This window comes from Somniosus microcephalus, chromosome 19 (assembly GCF_052327205.1).
Source record: "Somniosus microcephalus isolate GS21.2 chromosome 19, FLI_Smic_1.0, whole genome shotgun sequence".
Classification (NCBI taxonomy): domain Eukaryota; kingdom Metazoa; phylum Chordata; class Chondrichthyes; order Squaliformes; family Somniosidae; genus Somniosus; species Somniosus microcephalus.
In genome coordinates this window covers 68092415-68110555 of record NC_141005.1, presented here as the reverse complement: position 1 = coordinate 68110555, position 18141 = coordinate 68092415, and the positions used below count along the sequence as shown (strand labels likewise).

At 41.0% G+C, this 18141-nt stretch overlaps 1 protein-coding gene across 2 annotated transcripts in view; it reads right to left on the bottom strand.

Annotated features, from left to right (window-relative positions):
* The window catches only part of ppil2 (peptidylprolyl isomerase (cyclophilin)-like 2), a 189277-nt gene that overhangs the window by 53441 nt on the left and 117695 nt on the right, over window positions 1-18141 (bottom strand). For both annotated transcript variants that reach the window (XM_085961988.1, XM_085961989.1), the window contains one exon: window positions 14242-14402. In XM_085961988.1, coding sequence (XP_085818114.1) covers window positions 14242-14402 — 161 coding nt within the window. The remainder of the gene's footprint in view (window positions 1-14241; window positions 14403-18141) is intronic.

Genomic DNA, 18141 nt, shown 5'->3' with positions numbered 1-18141 from the left:
GTATAGGCCCAATCTACACAATCTCTCCTCATAGGACAGCCTTCTCATCCAGGAATCAATCTAGTGAACCTTTGTTGCACTGCCTCCAAGGCAAGTACAGGAAACTCTTTTTTATCCGGCACTGACGGGACCGGCGTGTTGCCGATTTATCAAAATTTCCGGATGACGGAGAGGGTTATCTACCGAGGCTATTTTTAACAAAGATAAATAAAAAAATCCAGAAATGTGCAGTATACAGTGATTGGGTACTCACCTACAGAATGTTGTGTTAAATGGATGGTGGAAGATGCTTGATTAAGTACAGTACTGCCAGTTGAGGGTAAACAATAACTCTTTAATTACTTAACAGTAAAACAAAACTTATAAACGACTGTACAGTACAGTATAAAGTACTGTGGTTGACTGTACACTTATTCCAAGTCAACTGGTTCATCAGGAATATCCATGTCAGCTGGGTCATCAGGATCATGCACTTCAACAGATTCTTCAGGCACTTCCACTGCTTCAACTCTTTTGGAAGCTTTCCTAAACATGTCCTGGATGTCTGCTTGCTTAGTAGACTCTTGTCTTTTTTGTAGAAAGGTGGAATGCAGAATATGGAGGTGTATAACTTCTTGGGCAGAATAGCAAATTTGAGGAATGAAGCAAAATCTTCTGCAGCTTTAGCCCAAGAAATCTTCTCTTCAGAAATCTCATCCTCTTCACTTTCCATCTCACTTTCCTTTTCTTTCTTTGGATTCAAAACATTCTCCATTATTTCATCATCACTTAGCATATGCACAACAGCAACTTCTCTATCTGCATCAACCCACTGCTCAATATCACTTTCACTGAGGTGACGTAGAGGGTTTGCTGGGCCTACATTTTTCACCATGCCAGCCATTTCCATTACTGTACTCCTCTTGGGATGAACATTGAACCCATGAAATTCCTCCTCTGAAGAAGAACCTTCAGCAAACATTACAGAAGGCCACAATTTGCGCCAGGCTTGTCTCAAAGTGTGACCTTTCACCAAGTTCCAGGAACATGCAGCATTAAAGATGGCATCTTTAAGATTGTATTCCTTCTGAAATGCGTGAATATTGTCATCTTGGCTCATCAGTTTACGTAGGAAGTCTTTCTTGTAATGACACTTGAGATTTTGGATAACGCCCTGGTCCATGGGTTGTATGAGAGAAGTTACATTTGGTGGCAAATAAATGGTGAAAATATTTCCCACAACCAACTCGGATTCATGCGGATGGGCTCTACAATTATCAAGCAATAAAATGCATTTGCTATCCTCAGGTTTCCCTATTCTACGGAAATGTTCCCTCACAGAAGAAACAAAAATATGATGGAACCAATTCAAAAAGATTTCCTTATCCATCCAAGCATTTCTTTGAGCTTTGTACTCAACAGCTAAGTGCCTCACATTTTTAAATGCACAGGGATTTTTATACTTCCCAGTGACAAGAAGTTTAACCCGGTGTGATCCAGCAGCATTCGCACATGTTAGCACGGTTACACGATCTTTATTTTTCTTGTAACCTAAAGCATTAGCCTCACTAGCCCCAGCAAGCGTTGATTCTGGCAAAAACCTCCAAAATAAGCCAGTTTCATCAGCATTGTATAGCTGTGCTGGCGACAAATCATGTTGCTGCACAATCCGATTGAAATAATCGCAGTATTCTTCTGCGGCGTCGTGATCAGCTGATTTCTTCTCCCCGGAAATATTGAGTCGTCGTATCCCGTGCCGTACCTTGAAGCACGTTAGCCACCCCTCGGAGAAAGCACACTTGTCAGTGAGCTCCATCTTTGCGTAGAAATCCTTCACTTTTTTGATTAGCATGGGTCCGGAAATCGGAACACCCTTTGAACACTCAAGAGAAAACCACTCAAAGCACGGTATCCAGCTCTTCAAGCTTAGGCTTACGAAGCGTATGCCGTTTCTCTACACTCTTAGATGTCTCCGAGCTTGAATAAAACTTGAGCAGCTTATCCTTCTGCGATTTGATGTCGTAGATTGTTGACGAACCGATTTTGAATTCATTCATAATGTTGATATGCTTCTCTCTTCTTTCTAGTCGTTGGCATATGTCGATTTTCTGTTTTAAAGTTAACACCACTCTCTTCCTTTTGCTTGGACCAACTTTTGGGATTTCCATAATGCATCAATGACTACCAGCAGCAGGGGTTTTGAGGTGTTCCGACTTCCGACAGCGCCAAGAAGCCGAGTAGTAGCAGTTTGGAGAACTACCCCCACTGACTAACTCGGCCACCGCGGGAGACTTGGACTCGGACTCGGCAACATTGCCGGTTATTGAAGTGTTGTTTTCGGAGTGAGAATTTTGCCGGTTAATAGAGAATTCCGGATATTTAGGTGTCATTTAAATGAGAGTTTCCTGTATATCCTTCCTTAGATAAGGAGACCAAAACTGTGCACAGTACTCCAGGTGTGATCTCACCAAGGCCCTGTACAATTGTAGCAAGTCTTCCTTACTCTTATACTCCAACCCCCCCTTGCAATAAAGGCCAACATGCCATTTGCCTTCCTTATTGCTTGCTGTATGTGCATGCTAGCTTTCTGTGTTTCTTGCACAAGGAGATCCAAATCTCTCTGAACACCAACATTTGAAAGTTTCTCACCATTTAAAAAATATTCTGTTAAAATGGAAGGGATAATACAGAAGAAAATAATGAGAAATATAAAAAATATTGATACCAAAAGGGAGATTAGGAAAGTGAAGTGTGGGTGTGAAAGAAAACTGGTGGTCAACATAAAGGGAAATAGTAAGGGCTTTTCTGTTCCAAATGCTTAGTAAATATTATAGCCTGCTCAAGCTAGGGAAAAGGGATAAGCCAGGAATTTACAGGCCAGTTAGTCTTACAGTTATTGTCGGTAAACTTCATGAATCTATAATACTGGATGAAATTAGTGAACACTTAGAAAGGTACGGGCTAATCAAGCACAAACAGTACGGATTTGTAAAGGGCAGATCATTCTTGATTAACAATTTAATTTTTAAAGGAAATCAGTGTGTAGATAACAGAATTCTGATGTATGCTGGATTCGTGAATTTTGAGAAGATATCTGATAAAGCGCCTGTTACAAGTTCAGAGTGTTGCCTTAAGATTTTTTCTTGGATACAGTAATGTTAGCCACTGCTGTAAGTGGTCTTATGTACAGGGGATGTGACTGTACTGCTCAATATTTAATTATGCAATAGTGTAGCCCAGAATAACAACTTGTGATCTGAACTGGATATGCATGCCTTTTGTACATGTGCTTCTTCAATCTTTCTGAAGGCAGACTGAGAAAGCATTTACAGAAAGAAAAAAGAAAAACTTGCATTTATATGGCAAATTTCACAACCACCGTACCAGATAATCTGTTTTAGTGATGTTGATTGAGGGATAAATATTGACCAGGACACCAGGGATAACTCCCCTACTCTTCTTCAAAATAGTGCCATGGGATCTTTTACCTGAGAGAGCAGACGGGGCCTCGGTTTAACATCTCATCCGAAAGACGGCACCCCTGACAGTGCAGCACTCCCTCAGCACTGCACTGGAGTGTCAGCCTAGCTTTATGTGCTCAAGTCCCGGAAGTGAGACTTGATCCCACAACCTTCTGATTCAGAGGCGAGTGTGCTACCAGCTGAGCCACAGCTGAAACTTAGTAAGACACGGCCAGGTACGAAGAGTTAAAATGCTTTACTTTATAGCAGGTGGACAAACAGAGCAACTGTTATGATCAGATTCACTTATTTCAATCAATACAAATTGTCTTAGCAGAATAAGATAAAATTATGAACACTCTATGCCTTCCCACATTAGTGGGTAACCTTAGTTGACTCAAACAAAATAACCCCCAACTATTCTCCTGCATGCAACTTCAGAGTCTGGCCAAAGCTTTCCCTCACAGCTTTCTGTCTGCAGACCTGGCTGACTGCCTGCCTGTATCTCTGCCTTTTATCCCCCTCTGTTCAGAGCCAGAAAGGAAGAGAGACTTTCCAACATAATGAGTGTGAGGTATTTATTGATTGCCAAGACAGGCCAACAAATTGCTTATTATTTACGGGCAATATAAATCTTTCCCCCCCCCCCCCCCCCCAAAAGATTTCTGCAGTAAAATGGACAAAAAAAACCCTGAAACATGACATTTTTGCAAAAATAATGGCACTTATATTGAGAATGTAGTAGCAGCGGTGGCTCGGGGGCAGAGAGCAAACATTACAGGCAAAAGGATGACATCAGCATTGGCCGGATGTCAAATGCAAAAAAAAGTAAAATGATGTGGAGAGAAAATAAGCAAACACACCGATCATAAAGAGGGAGTTCATGTGCTAACTGACCTGCAAACTGCTTAACAGCATGATAGAAAAGGTCAGTGAGTTGATGCAGAGATATAAAAGAATATGCAAATGGTTGGAGGGAGGTGAAGAGACACAGAAGAGGTCCATATATACAAAAGTGTGAGACAAGAAAGAAAAGAGACAAGCTGCAAATGCAGAAAACAGAAAACAAACAAAATAATGTGGATCCACCAGTTGCCAGGAATTAGGTAAGTTAAAAAAAAAAATGACTACGAGGAGTAGGCAAGGATCCGGTCAAAGTAGCAGCATTGGTGCAGGTGCAATGGGCCTCCCTCTATGCTGTAATTTCTATTATTTTACAAATTTCACCTCTATTTTACAGTCACCATTTCACAAGTGAGGGACTGGGCCACAGACTGGGTTAAATAATAGCCTTTTGCATCTGCGACCTGTCTGAATTCAGCCAGGATTGATGGGGATAAAAATCGCCTTCCTTCCTCCATCAATTATAGAGAAATAAAGTAAAGTGAGATGGGGAAGTTTCAAAAGCCAAGGCCTGTGATGGACAAGGCTCACCACAATATGGTCACAATGAAGCACCAACTGGTAGTCTCATTTAGAGACCATAATGGAAGCAGTTGCAAAAAGTATGTGTCTCACGCTGGTGCATTGTAACTGCTCTTCAGAGTTTGGGGGTATTTGTCAGACAGTATAGAGGGTCAGAGTGCTACAACGACACTACTCTAACCTAGAAATGTTTAATGGAGATGCTAGGTGCAACAAAAAAGTGAAAACCTGTTTCATTCTCCAGTGACATCCCTTCCCTCAAGGCACACAACAAAAACACATGAATAAAAAAGCATAATGGAAAAGGACAGTTAAGTTTCAATTCAGAAAAAAGTAATCAGTCCAATGATTATGAAAATACACAAAGTGTAATTTGCACATCAGGTTTAATGGCATATAATATTTGCCTATATTTGCATTTGTATGTGACAGTGATATTAATGGAATGCGATCCCTTAACTGATCACTCAATTTTGTGTAAATGCTCACTGTGAAAATGGACTTTTAAAATCAAGATTTTGTGAGATACTGGATTTATAAAATGTAAATTTCTAATGCCAAATATATACATTTTCAGAACAAGGAAAAGTCATTAGGTCCAACAATCCTGTGGATTCTTGAATGGTTTTTCCACATTTCTTCTTAGGCAGTCCCTCGGAACCAAGGATGACTTGCTTCCACATTAAAAATGAGTTTGCAGGTGACTGATGAGTCCGATGCGGGACCTACAGTCTCTGTCACAGGTGGGGCAGACGGTGGTTGAAGGGGCGGGTGGGTGGGGTGCTTGGGTTGACGTGCGCTCCTTGCGTTGCCTGCGCTTGGCTTCCGCTTGCTCCCGGCGAAGAGACTCGAGGTGTTCGGCGCCTTCCCAGATGCTTCTCCTCCACTTTGTGTGGTCTTGGACCAGGGATTCCCAGGTGTCGATGGGGATGTTACACTTTTTCAAGGAGGCTTTGAGGGTGTCCTTGAAGCGTTTCCTCTGCCCATCTGGGGCTCTCTTGCCGTGCCAGAGCTCCGAGTAGAGCGCTTGTTTTGGGAGTCTCGTATTGGGCATGCGGACAACATGACCCGTCCATCGGAGCTGATTGAGCGTGGTCAAAGCTGGGGATGTTGGCCTGAGCAAGAACACGGACGTTGGTGCGCCTATCCTGCCAATGGATTTGCAGGATCTTGCGGAGGCAGCGTTGGTGGCACCTCTCCAGTGCTTTGAGGTGCCTGCTGTACATGGTCCATGTCTCTGAGGCATACAGCAGGGCGGGTATCACTGCTGCTCTGTAGACCATGAGCTTAGTGCCGGGTTTGAGGTCCTGGTCTTCAAACACTCTTCCTCAGGCGACCGAAGGCTGCACTGGCACACTAAAGGCGCTGTTGGACTTCGTCGTCGACGTCTGCCCTTGTTGACAGTAGGCTCCCAAGGTATGGAAAGTGGTCCATGTTGTCCAAGGCCTTGTTATGGATTTTGATAATTGGGGGGCAGGTTGGTAGAGGACCTTTGTCTTACGGATGTTTAGTGTAAGGCCCATGCTCTCATATGCTTCGGTGAAGGTGTTGACGATGGTTTGGAGTTCGACCTCCAAGTGAGCGCAGACGCAAGTGTCGTCTGCATACTGTAATTCGATGACAGAGGATGGGACGACCTTGGATCTGGACTGGAGGCGACGGAGGTTTGTCCATTTCTGCAACCTGCCTTGGTAACTTACGCAAGTCTATTACTCTCTGGGTGAAAATGTTTCACCCGACGCCCCTTCTTACTCTTTTAAATTCCAAATATTTAAACTTGCGTTCCCTGGTATTTAAACCATTCACCACAGCGAACACTTCGGCAGGGTCAACAGTCAGAATCTTGAAAACTTTAATAAGATCATCTCAAGGCTTCTTTTATTTTGCAGGAAAGAGAGCCCAAGTTCACCAACCTTTCATCATTGCTTATATGCCCAACACCCAAAATTACCTTTAGACTACCGTGTCGCCTCTGGGGACAATATCCTCCCTTGGATTAGGTGACCGGAGCTACACACACTACTCCAGATGTAAAAAAACATCATGTAGGATTTCAAACTATTCCGATTCGATCTATGAAACACAAGTCAAACAGGACCAGTATGTGAAAGAGGGCCAATGAACACGGGATCAGATCACAGGGGGACAATAGTATACAAATCAAAATATTGGCAATTGAGATTCTCTTTGGTGCAATTTAAACTTTGTAAGGGGTGTAAATCTGCACGGTCATCATTTTGATTTGAGCCATGTGTGCATACATCAAGCTGGGAATGTGAACCTAAGATGCTGTCGTTGTGCAAAATTCAAATGTGGTCCCATCATCTATTGGGCAACATATGAAACTGCAGACATGATACTGGCAAAGGTGCATCATCTTCTGGGCAACACATGGATCTAGAACAATAATGCTGGTAAAGGTTTGTCCCAGTGGAATGAGTAGATACACTTCAGGAAGGGCTATCCCAGTGATGCCAATGTAAAAATACATTGTTTGTTTCAGATTGCCGTGGGACTGCGGCTTGTGCCTAACCAGAATTTACATATTTATAGGACACAAAAAATGTGCTATACTCTCTGTAAAACAAATCTCTTTCGTGCAGCAGCTCAAAAAAAAGTACTTTTCAGAATGATGCACACTGCTGTACTAAAAGTGTTTGAAATTCTGGCAATTTAATACCAGCAGTAATGTATAGATTTGAAGGCTGCACTTGACACCACAAGCCAGTTCTGACGAAGGGTCATCGATCTGAAACGTTAACTCTGTTTCTCTGTCGACAGATGCTGCCTGACCTGCTGAGTATTTCCAGCATTTTCTGTTTTTATTTCAGATTTCCAGCATCTGCAGTATTTTGTTTTTGTAGAATGGGGGATGATTGGGTAATTCCCCCAATAATCACGCCTCAAGAGTGCACTGAGGTTGGTTTTACACGCATAATTTGTATGATGTAACTATCCTCCACTCACTGCATTTTGCTGGAGAAATAATCCTGCTTTGCTATAGTTTCAGTCATGAGTTTGGTTTGCAGTAGTTCACAGAGACTCTGTTTAAATAGACTCTGCTTGCTGAGTAAATAGACTTTGTTTGCTGTAAAATGTGGAGGCCAGTTCATTAAATATATTCAAGAAGGAGTTGGATGTATTTCTTAAGGCTAAAGGGATCAAGGAATATGGGGAGAAGGCAGGGACAGGGTACTGAATTTGGATGATCAGCCATGATCTCATTGAATGGCGGAGCAGGCTCAAGGGGCCGAATGGCCTACTCCTGCTCCTATCTTCTATGTTTCTATGTTAAATAGACTCTTGCTGCAAGTCCTGCCATAAGTCCCACCCCACCTCCAATTCATTAGCTAACAATGGAATCAATACTCTCTTCATATTTTGAATGGGTGCAGTCTTTTTATTGACCATCTGTGTGCAGGGGCAGGAGTAATTCAGCCCAAAGTCTAAAGCATTTCAAGGCCAGCAATAAAATTAACCATAGCTTAAAAAACAATTCATGGATCAAGCAACTAGGGTTGGGCAATCCGTGCAGCCTAGTCAGTGTTGGCCACATTCCGAGAATACATTTTTAAAAAAGCATCCAATTCCGTGCTTACATTGGGGCAGTCACTGTTGTTGAGACAATAAAATCAGTTCATGAGGTTAAAGCATGAATGCGAGAGGCAAACAATGGGGCAACATTTTGCGAGACATCACTGTAAACCAATTACAGCAGGGAATCAGCATCATTGTTTATACTCACATGGCTTAATCATATAATCATAGAAACGTACAGCACAGAAGGTGGCCATTCAGCCTGTCATGCCTGTGCCGGCTCTTTGAAAGAGCTGTCCAATTTAGTACCACACCTCAAATATATCCCCATAACCCTACAAATTAGTTCTCTTCAGATACATGTCCAACTGCCTTTTGAAAATTCCTATGGAATCTAATTCCACTACCTTTTCAGGTAGTGCATTCCAGAATAAACAGTTTCTCCCTACTTGCTCTATCAAAACCCCTCATAATTGTGAATACCTCTATTAGGTCTCCCCTTAATCTTCCCTGCTCTAAGGAGAACAATCCCAGCTTCTCCGATCTCTCCACATAACTGAAGTCCCTCATCCCTGGTATCATCCTGGCAAATCTCTTCTGTACCCTCTCTAATGCCATGAAATCCTTCCTAAAATGTGGTGCCCAGAATTGCTGAGACCTAACCAGTAATTTGTAAAGGTTTAGCATGACTTCCTTGTATTTGTATTCAATGCCCCTGTTTACAAAGCCAAGTATCTCATATGCTTTCTTAACTGTCGTATCAACTTGCACTGCCACATTCGAAGGATTTATGAATACGCACCCCCAGGACCCTCTGCTCCTCCACTCCTCTTAATATAGTACCATTTAGATTACACTGCCTCTGCATGTTGTTTTTCCAAAAGTGCATCGCTTCACACTTATTCGCATTAAATTGCATTTGCCATGTGTCTGCCCATTTCACCAGTCTGTCTATGTCCTCCTGAAGTCTGCTACTATCCTGCTCGCTATTTACTACATTGCCAAGTTTTGCATCATCTGCAAACTTCAAAATTGTACTCCCTACACTGAAGACAGGTCATTTATATACAAGAAAAGCAATGGTCCTAATACCAATGCCTGGGGGATCCCACTGCATGCTTCCCTCCGGTCTGAAAACCATCCATTCACAACTCTCTGGCTACTATACCATAGCCATTTATGTACCCAAGTTACCACCGTCCCTTTAAAACCATGTGCTTCTATTTTCTGAATAAGTCTGTTATGTGGTACTTTATCAAATGCCTTTTGCAAGTTCATATATACAACATCTACTGCACTACCTTCAACAATCCTCCCTGTTACTTCATCAAAGAACTCAATCAGGTTAGTCAAACACGATTTACGTTTAACAAATCCGTGCTGACTGTCCCTTATTAACTGAAGTCCCTCATCCCTGGTATCATCCTGGCAAATCTCTTCTGTACCCTCTCCAATGCCATGAAATCCTTCCTAAAGTGTGGTGCCCAGAATTGCTGAGATCTAACCAGTAATTTGTAAAGGTTTAGCATGACTTCCTTGTGAGAATTATTTTTGTCCTTGACAATGGTCTCTAGTAGTTTTCCCACCACTGACATTAGACTGATTGGCTTGCAGTTAGGTTTATCCCTCTCCCCCTTTTTTGAAGATTTCCAATCCTCCAGCATACTTCCCATATCCAAGGAGATTGAAAGATTGAGGTCAGAGCTTCTGCTATCTCCAACTGAGCTTCCCTCAGCAACCTAGGATGTATTCCATCTGGACCGGTGACTTGTTAACTTTCAGTGTTACCAACCTATTTAGCATCTCCTTTCTATCTATTTTTATCCTATCCAATATCTCTACTTCCCCCTCCTCTACTGCAACATTAACTTCATCCTATTCTTTTGTGAAGACAGATCTAAAGTACTCATTCAGTACCTCAGCCGCACCCTCTGGCTCTACAAGAAGATTTCCTTTTTTTGTCCCTAATCAGCCACACCATTCCGATAACTATCCTTTTGCTTTTTATATTTTTATAAAAGATTTTTGGGTTCCCTTTTATGTTACCCGCTAATCTTTTCTCATACTCTTTGCCCTTCTTATATCCTTTTTCAATTTCCCCCTGCACGCTCTGTATTTGCCTGGTTTTCTACTGAATTCTGTACCTGACATTTGTCATAAACCTCATTTTTCTGTTTTATTTTAACCTCTTTTTCCTTTGTCATCCAGGGAGCTCTAGCTTTGGATGTCCCATCTTTCCTCCTTATGGGAATATGCTTCATCTCTGCCTTGAAGGCCTGCCATTGCTCATTTACTGTTTTCCTGGCCTATCTTTGTTTGTAGTCCACCTGTGCTAGATCCCTTCTCAAATCACTGAAATTGGCTCTTTTCTAGTTGGGCATTTTCACCGTTGATTTTTCTTTGTCCCTTTCCATAACTACTTTAACCCTAATTATAGTATGATTACTATTACCCAGATGTTCTCCAACTGCAACACACTCATTTTGTTCTAGTTCATTCCCCAGAACTAGATCCAGCACTGCTTCATTCCTCATTGGGCTAGAAACATACTGATTAAGAAAGTTCTCCTGTACACATTTTAGGAATTCTTCACCCTCCTTGCCCTTTACTCTGTTTTCCCCCAGTCTATATTAGGGTAATTGAAGTCACCTACTATTACTGCTGTATTATTTATACATTTCCTGAATTTACCTACAGATTTACTCCTCTATCTCCTTCTCACTATTTGGGGGTCTATAGTAAACATCCATCAATGTAACAGCTCCTTTTCTATTCCTTAACTCTAACCAAATAGATTCAGTCTTTGAACCCTTGAGTACATCGTCCCTCGGTAGAACTGTAATATTATCCTTAATCAATAGTGCCACTCCAAATGCCACCCCCCAGTCTTTTTCCCTTCCCTCTCCCTCCTGAATACATTGTAGTTAGGAATATTTAGATCCCATTCCTGCTTATGTTTAAGCCAGGTCTCCGTTATAGCCACTATATCATAACCCCATGTGGCAACTTGAGCCTGCGGGTCATCAATCTTATTCTTAAGGCTCCTCGCATTAACACACATGCTAGTCAGAAAAGCAGTCCACGTGCTCATTTCTAGCGCACTAATGCTCAATCCCAGCCTCTGTTTTAATATAGATTTCAGTGCTGGCTACATGCTGCCAAATGGAAATAAGACACTGCTGATCTGTATGACATTACACCAGAAATGGAAATCCTCAGAAAACTCCAGGAATTTGTCAAGCTACATTATATAAAAACATCAGGCCTGTCATATAACAGCAATAAACTTGCGGTTAATCGGCAACTACATTTGGCAATAACTGTCTCCGATGCACCAGTGCACTGAGTTGCTTAGTGCGCTGTAATCATCTAGATTTGTATATTTATTAGAGAACATGACCATTTCTGAAGCACCTGTATCCATTTAAATGATGACCAGGTCAAGTAGCAAATAGAGACTCTGCTCCGGCCATCAAGTCAAACAGCACCTGGGGTAGCATTTACCTGATCATTTGTATAGAGACAAATTATAGGCAAGGGACTAATTAAATGTTTTTGAGAAACTCTATAAATACCAGGGCTGTACCTGAGGACTAGAGGATAACTAATGTAATCCAATTATTCAAAATGACTGTCAGATACGAATCAAAGAATTATAGACCAGTCGATCAACACTGCCAGTGTAGAAAGTGCTTGTATGCATTTTACTGGATGCAATCAATGTTCATTAAATAACACAGCATCCAAAAACGCTTGTTACATGGTTTTGAAACAATAAGTCGAGGGGCACAAATCTACTGTAATTCTTTGAAGATGTAAATGCATTTGATCAGAATTAGATAGCATCAACTTGGATTTTCATAGGCTTTTGCTAAAGTTTTATGCCTGAGGCTTTTTAAGGTGATAAGGACAAATGGTATGATGGCAAATTAGCTTGCTAGACTGAAAGTTGGTTTGGCAGCAGAAAGCAGATAGTGATGATTATTGGAATACTTCAGGGAGTGAGCAGCAGAGTTCCACAGGATTTCTTTTGGCCAACTATTTTAAAACAATTTGGGGCAGGGTACTTCTAATATACTACATTTCCTGATGACACCAACCCAGAGTGGCCAGGTGACCTGCGTAGGGGAGATTCATAGCATTCATGGTGATCGGGACAACTGAAGTAGACAGGTGAAGGAACTGCACTTGGAATTTAAGGTGGATGGCATATTGGAGCAGGGTCAAAAGAGAGTGCTATATCAAGTCCTTCTCAGCAGTCTGCATTTATTATACCACTAATCTACAACGCATTAATAAGGGGAATCGGCAGCAAGCATTAACAACAGATTCCAGCAATCCTCATCTCCTACACTGGGTCCCCAACTATCCCAGAGTGTTCAAGATTATCCAGCAATCCCCAACATCTATTTTAATTGGCTCTTAATTGCTTTGCTAATAAGGATTACCACTGAAGTACAGCACAAAGTGACTATTCTAAACTGATCGTAAATAGATCATACATATGTGTGATGGAAAAATGTATTCCTAGTAACTCATGAGTGGTGAGAGACAATCAGCTCTCCCTCACATGATTTATGTATCTCACATACACAAAAACTGCTTGGAAAATCTACCTATGCCATATGTGGTTTTATTTTTATATTATGTTTTGGATTTTTAACATTATGCAGCAGACACATAACATAGTAGAACTGATGTGATATCAGCAGAGGGCTTATAAAGGGGATTGTGTTACTGGATCTGAAAGAAAAAGGAATCATGTGACTGGATCTGCATTAAATATATAAATATAATTAAAACATTCAGCGGGTAACTGGGGAATATGGAATTTATTTCATTCCTGATGAACTCAACTGTGCACAAGTGGCAAGGAAATCACTCACATGATTACTACATTCCACTGCTACCTATCCAGTATTCTCTATTTACGACCAGAAGATGCAGTTGGCGCATTGAGTAATCAACCACAAAGACTATCTGGGATATCTAGTGTGGCAGAAATTTGGTATTTTAATAAACTATAATAAAAGAAAATACCAGATATAAACAGCAGGTCTGTCAACATCTGCAAAGAGAAACAGCAGATTTGTGTTTTGGACACTTTTGTCAGAATTTTGTTTTCTTCCAGATGCTGACAGGCCTGCTGTGCATTCCCAGTATTGTCTGATATGATTTCAGATTTTCAACAACTGAAGTTTTACCTCAGCATCTTTAATAAACTATGTCACCTGATGGTGGCAGCGGGTCTCCCAACATGCACCAGCTTAAAAAAACCAATTTGAGATTATCACCATAAATCACTGATGCTCAACTGTTTAAAATGAACTCTGATTATTTAGAAGGAAAACTGAAAAAAAACTATTCAACAACCTGCATTAATATAACACCTTTGACATTGAAAAACTTTATAGTATATATTATAAAACTAAGTACCATGGAGCGATTTGAAAGCAGTAAATTATCCCCAGGATACAAGAGCTCAGCTATCACCCACTTCAGCTCTTTCAGTTTATTTGCTGTGAACCCCCCAAGTTGATTGTCTAATCACTTTTGGGTGTCCATAAATTTCACATATTTAAAATAGAAGTCGGCTGAACCTGTCAAGTGAATGACGTTCAGATACCCATTATTTTATATTTAATTAGACTAAAACATTAAAAAATTAGCTACAGTTATCAATTCAAGTTCTCCCTCAACAGTAATTGTTTTCCCAAATTTGCCAAAGAGTGGAAAACTATTGGTTCTCTCATTTAACATGGTGTTTTCATTGGCAAAAGATGTAAAGTCTTTTATCTCCATATATTTACATCTCCATGTAATGGATACTTAAACTCACCGCATTTATTTTATCCACTTTCTTCTTTTCTGGTGCTTTCATGATGGAGGCCAGTATTTCATCGCCTTTATAGTCTCTGTACAGTTCACTCAGGGTCTCATTCATCTCTAGGCTGGTGGTTTTGAGATAGTAAGATGGGTCTGACTTTGCTTTCTCCTCATCTGGAAAACAGACAGGTTATGAATGAGAAATCCTAAAGGAAATTAGTGTCATTCTTTTCCTTTGGTCTTGTGTAGTACACAGAAAACTGGTGGGGGAAATAAGGTCATGTGAATTTCTGGATTATCAAAAAATCTCTTTCATTAAAGTATTCTATTTATTGAGAATTCATTATTGTAATTAAGCTCAACCACTCAACAGATGGGTTATTCTGAATAAATGACTAGGCTTCACAGGACATTGTGCAGCCCGGGGCAGTAGTGATGAAGGACTTCAGTATCACACCAGTCTAAAGACATGTTTGTTGTCCCTTTGTAATAAATAAAACAGCCTTGTAGGGTCTTCATTCTTGGAATGAAATGCTTCCTCCACACACTAAGGCCAAGATTCCTTCTGAAAATACCTTGTTCTCCTTCAACTCCGTTCGATTTTTGTCTCCTTCCATAGGTGGTGGCAGTTCTCCCGTACCCTATCCAATTGACCATTCTTCTCATTAGAGTCGGAATTGAGAATGCCTATGGATAACTGGATCTTGAATATTATAGTCAAGTCTTCACAGTGGGAACCAGGATTGCTGCCTGATTTTCCCCACTCCTAACCCAGAGGTGCTAATGCACATTGTAGCATGCTCCCAGCCATTCCTTGGCAGCACATCTGAGATTAATTAATTCACCACAGACCAGGGATTAAACCTTGAACCTTCCTGGTTCGCATGGCTAAGTGCACTTGCAGGCAGAAATCAGAAGAAACAAAGGTCTCGCTTCAACAAGATGATCAATATTAAGATGACAATACAAATATTGCAGATCTCTCAGACATCCTACGAGCATTTAGAGCATGAAGTGCAATATTAGAAACACAGTGCATTCAAGCTACAGGAAACTTCGCGATATCCGGCACCGACGGGGCCGGCGTGATGCCGATCTATGAAAATTTCCGGACAGATCAGCGCTAATGTTGAAGGATATGGAGGTTTTCATCTCCGTATCTGACAACAAACACTGTTGCTTAGCAACAGCTTGTAAACAGTAGGCCCGTACCTTGGAAGCGTCTCTGTAGCTTAGCAACAGCCTCAGAGAGGCTTTCCAGAGACTGACTGTTTAAAAAAATGCTAGGAGAAGAAAAAAAAAACTACCAAAACGGCTGCTGATTTCTGCCGTTAGATCGAGGTTTCCGGCCATACAGCCTCCGGATAAACCAAAGTTTCCTGTATTTTACTAAATTCCACCATCACCTACTGACAAGCGCTCCCATTCCATCCCCTCCCATTCAGTCAGCTGCAAGAAGGTACGAGGCTGTTACCTGAACCACATCTATGCCCTGACCTGACCAACAATACAGCAATGAACTCAGGACAGATCCTGTGCAGGGTTGTGTGCTGAAAATCACACATCTTTAGTGGTAAAGAGTACGTCAGGCTCACTCAAAAGCTTTAGCTCAATTTGAACCATCAAGTTCAGAGGGCTGGGAAGTTTCTGCCTGTGGCGACACAGGCTAACGCACTGTATAGCTTTGCCCTGCTACGTGGTTGCATACTGTCAGAACACATTACACTCTGCACTTACTCTGGAATTTTGTAGTTAAAATACTTCTGTAGATTGAATTTTTTGATCTCGGCAATAAAGCTGATTGGCAATTTATCAAAAATGATAGGATATTCCCCTAGGGCTTGATTGGGCTGATAAATTAGTCCATAAAAATAGGCTTCTTTGTTCACTTAAATCGCACACCTTATCATGGAGGAGATCTTCTACATGAAAGAAACTTGAATGAATCTGGCCACTGATTGTTTTAATACAGATAATTGCTAGTCTGTAATACTGTCATTTCAAACTGGCAAATATCAGCATATCATCATTTAGATGAAAGGTCATTTTATGATGCATTATCAGTTTACAAGCAGTTGGACACCCAATTAAATAAGCCAAATGTTATTTTAATCTCACAATCATATTTTAATTTTTAAAAACTAACTTCAATCGCTTTGATTTACTGGGAGAATATTATCCAGTCTAATTCTCTGTATGGGCTAACCACAGCTTTTGTTCCACCCAATTAATTGCAAATAGTCCCCGCATCTTTTAAATCTTTCACATCTAATTCCACATTATTACTTTTGTTAAAGAACTGCATCTCTTTATTAAAAAAATGTATATATGAAATCAAACATAATTAACTTCAAAAACAAATTGGCTCCACTAAATCCATAAACATATATTACAATTATCCTCAGCAAAGACTTTGCATATGCTTTAAACTTTTCTGTGAAGTGTTCAACACTATAGCTGCAGCTATCTCCTCACCGTGCCAGTTATTTGCAATAAGTACCACGACATTATGGGAGTTGGTGTTTGGCTCTGAAAATCACCATACAGCAAATTCCCTATTGTGTCTGGCCTTTTTTCTGTACATCCCCATTGCTTTTCTATGGAAAGTTGGGAAGAAGTGACAGCAAGCCAATCTGCTGCATCTCCTGGTTGCCAGTCACAGATCACCACGGGCAGAGATCCAAGATCCGGTGACCAGTCTGGGTCACCAAGCAGATGGAGAGAATTGCACTTTGACATTTTTGAGCAGGATTTACAGGTTCTATTTAATTTTTATTTCCCTCAATTGGAACCCTCATTGAAGGGAACTTATGGATAGCTCAATTCGCAGGCATCAGAGGGATGTGGGCTCAGCACTGAATCAAGAGATAGATAAAATGTTGTATTCCAGTGCTAATAACAAAATGAATAGGTGAGCTGGATTGGCTTGATGGCTTTAAGTTAGGGTTTTTACATTTGTAGATCGGCTGTTTGAAAGAAAAAGGAATACAGGAACAAGACAGCAATGGAGGATTAGAACTACTGCTCGTATGAAAGAGAAACACCAACATGGATTGGTTGGGCTGAAAGGCATGTTTCTGCATTCTCATTTCTATGTAATTACATTAATAGCTTTAATTGAAATTTGGAAAAGCATCCCCTCCTCAGCTATTCTTCCCAGAGCTATCCCTCCCAACTTGCCCATCCCTCCTCTACCCTTTGCTCATCACACTTATGTTACCCTCACCCTCTTCCTCCATCCCACCCAACCAGCCTGCTCCATCCTCCTCCTGTGCAGCTATACCCCTATTACTTCCAGTAACCTTACTTGCCCTATTTAAGAACAGAATGCTGTCAACTTAGGCTGCCTGATACTATTCCTCAGAAACCAAATCCCTTTGTTTACCGTCACCATTTCTGCTAACAGACCAACAACAGCAATGATATCACTCTTTCCTATGCCTTTAGGGTCACTATCAGCTGAGAGATTTTTGTCAGCAAACAATCAATATCCAGTTGAGTTCAAGTCACAATTGTGTTAAGTGTTATTTGCAAGCTAAATCTTTAAAGTAGAACTTCAAAGTCCTATAATGGTAACTTTATTTTGTGAAATAAATTACAAATAATCATAACTGAAGTCCTGCTTCTCTTACACCAGTTCAACCAAGTGTGACAAATGGCAGAGGCGTGCACTCTGCCGCAGTTTAAATCATCCCCCGTAGCTCATTTAGATTCCTCTGACAACCTTTGCCTCAGAACCCATAGTAACTTGCCAAGTACTACACCCAATCTTAAACCTGAGCTTGTAGCTAAAGATCTAGATGGTCAGTACTGTTACTGTAGACCATGGATTTACTCCATTACCTGTCAACACTCTCAGTTTATGGAGGCAGTGGTTAGTGTGCTGGCTATACTAAGGGACCTCCCATAAAAC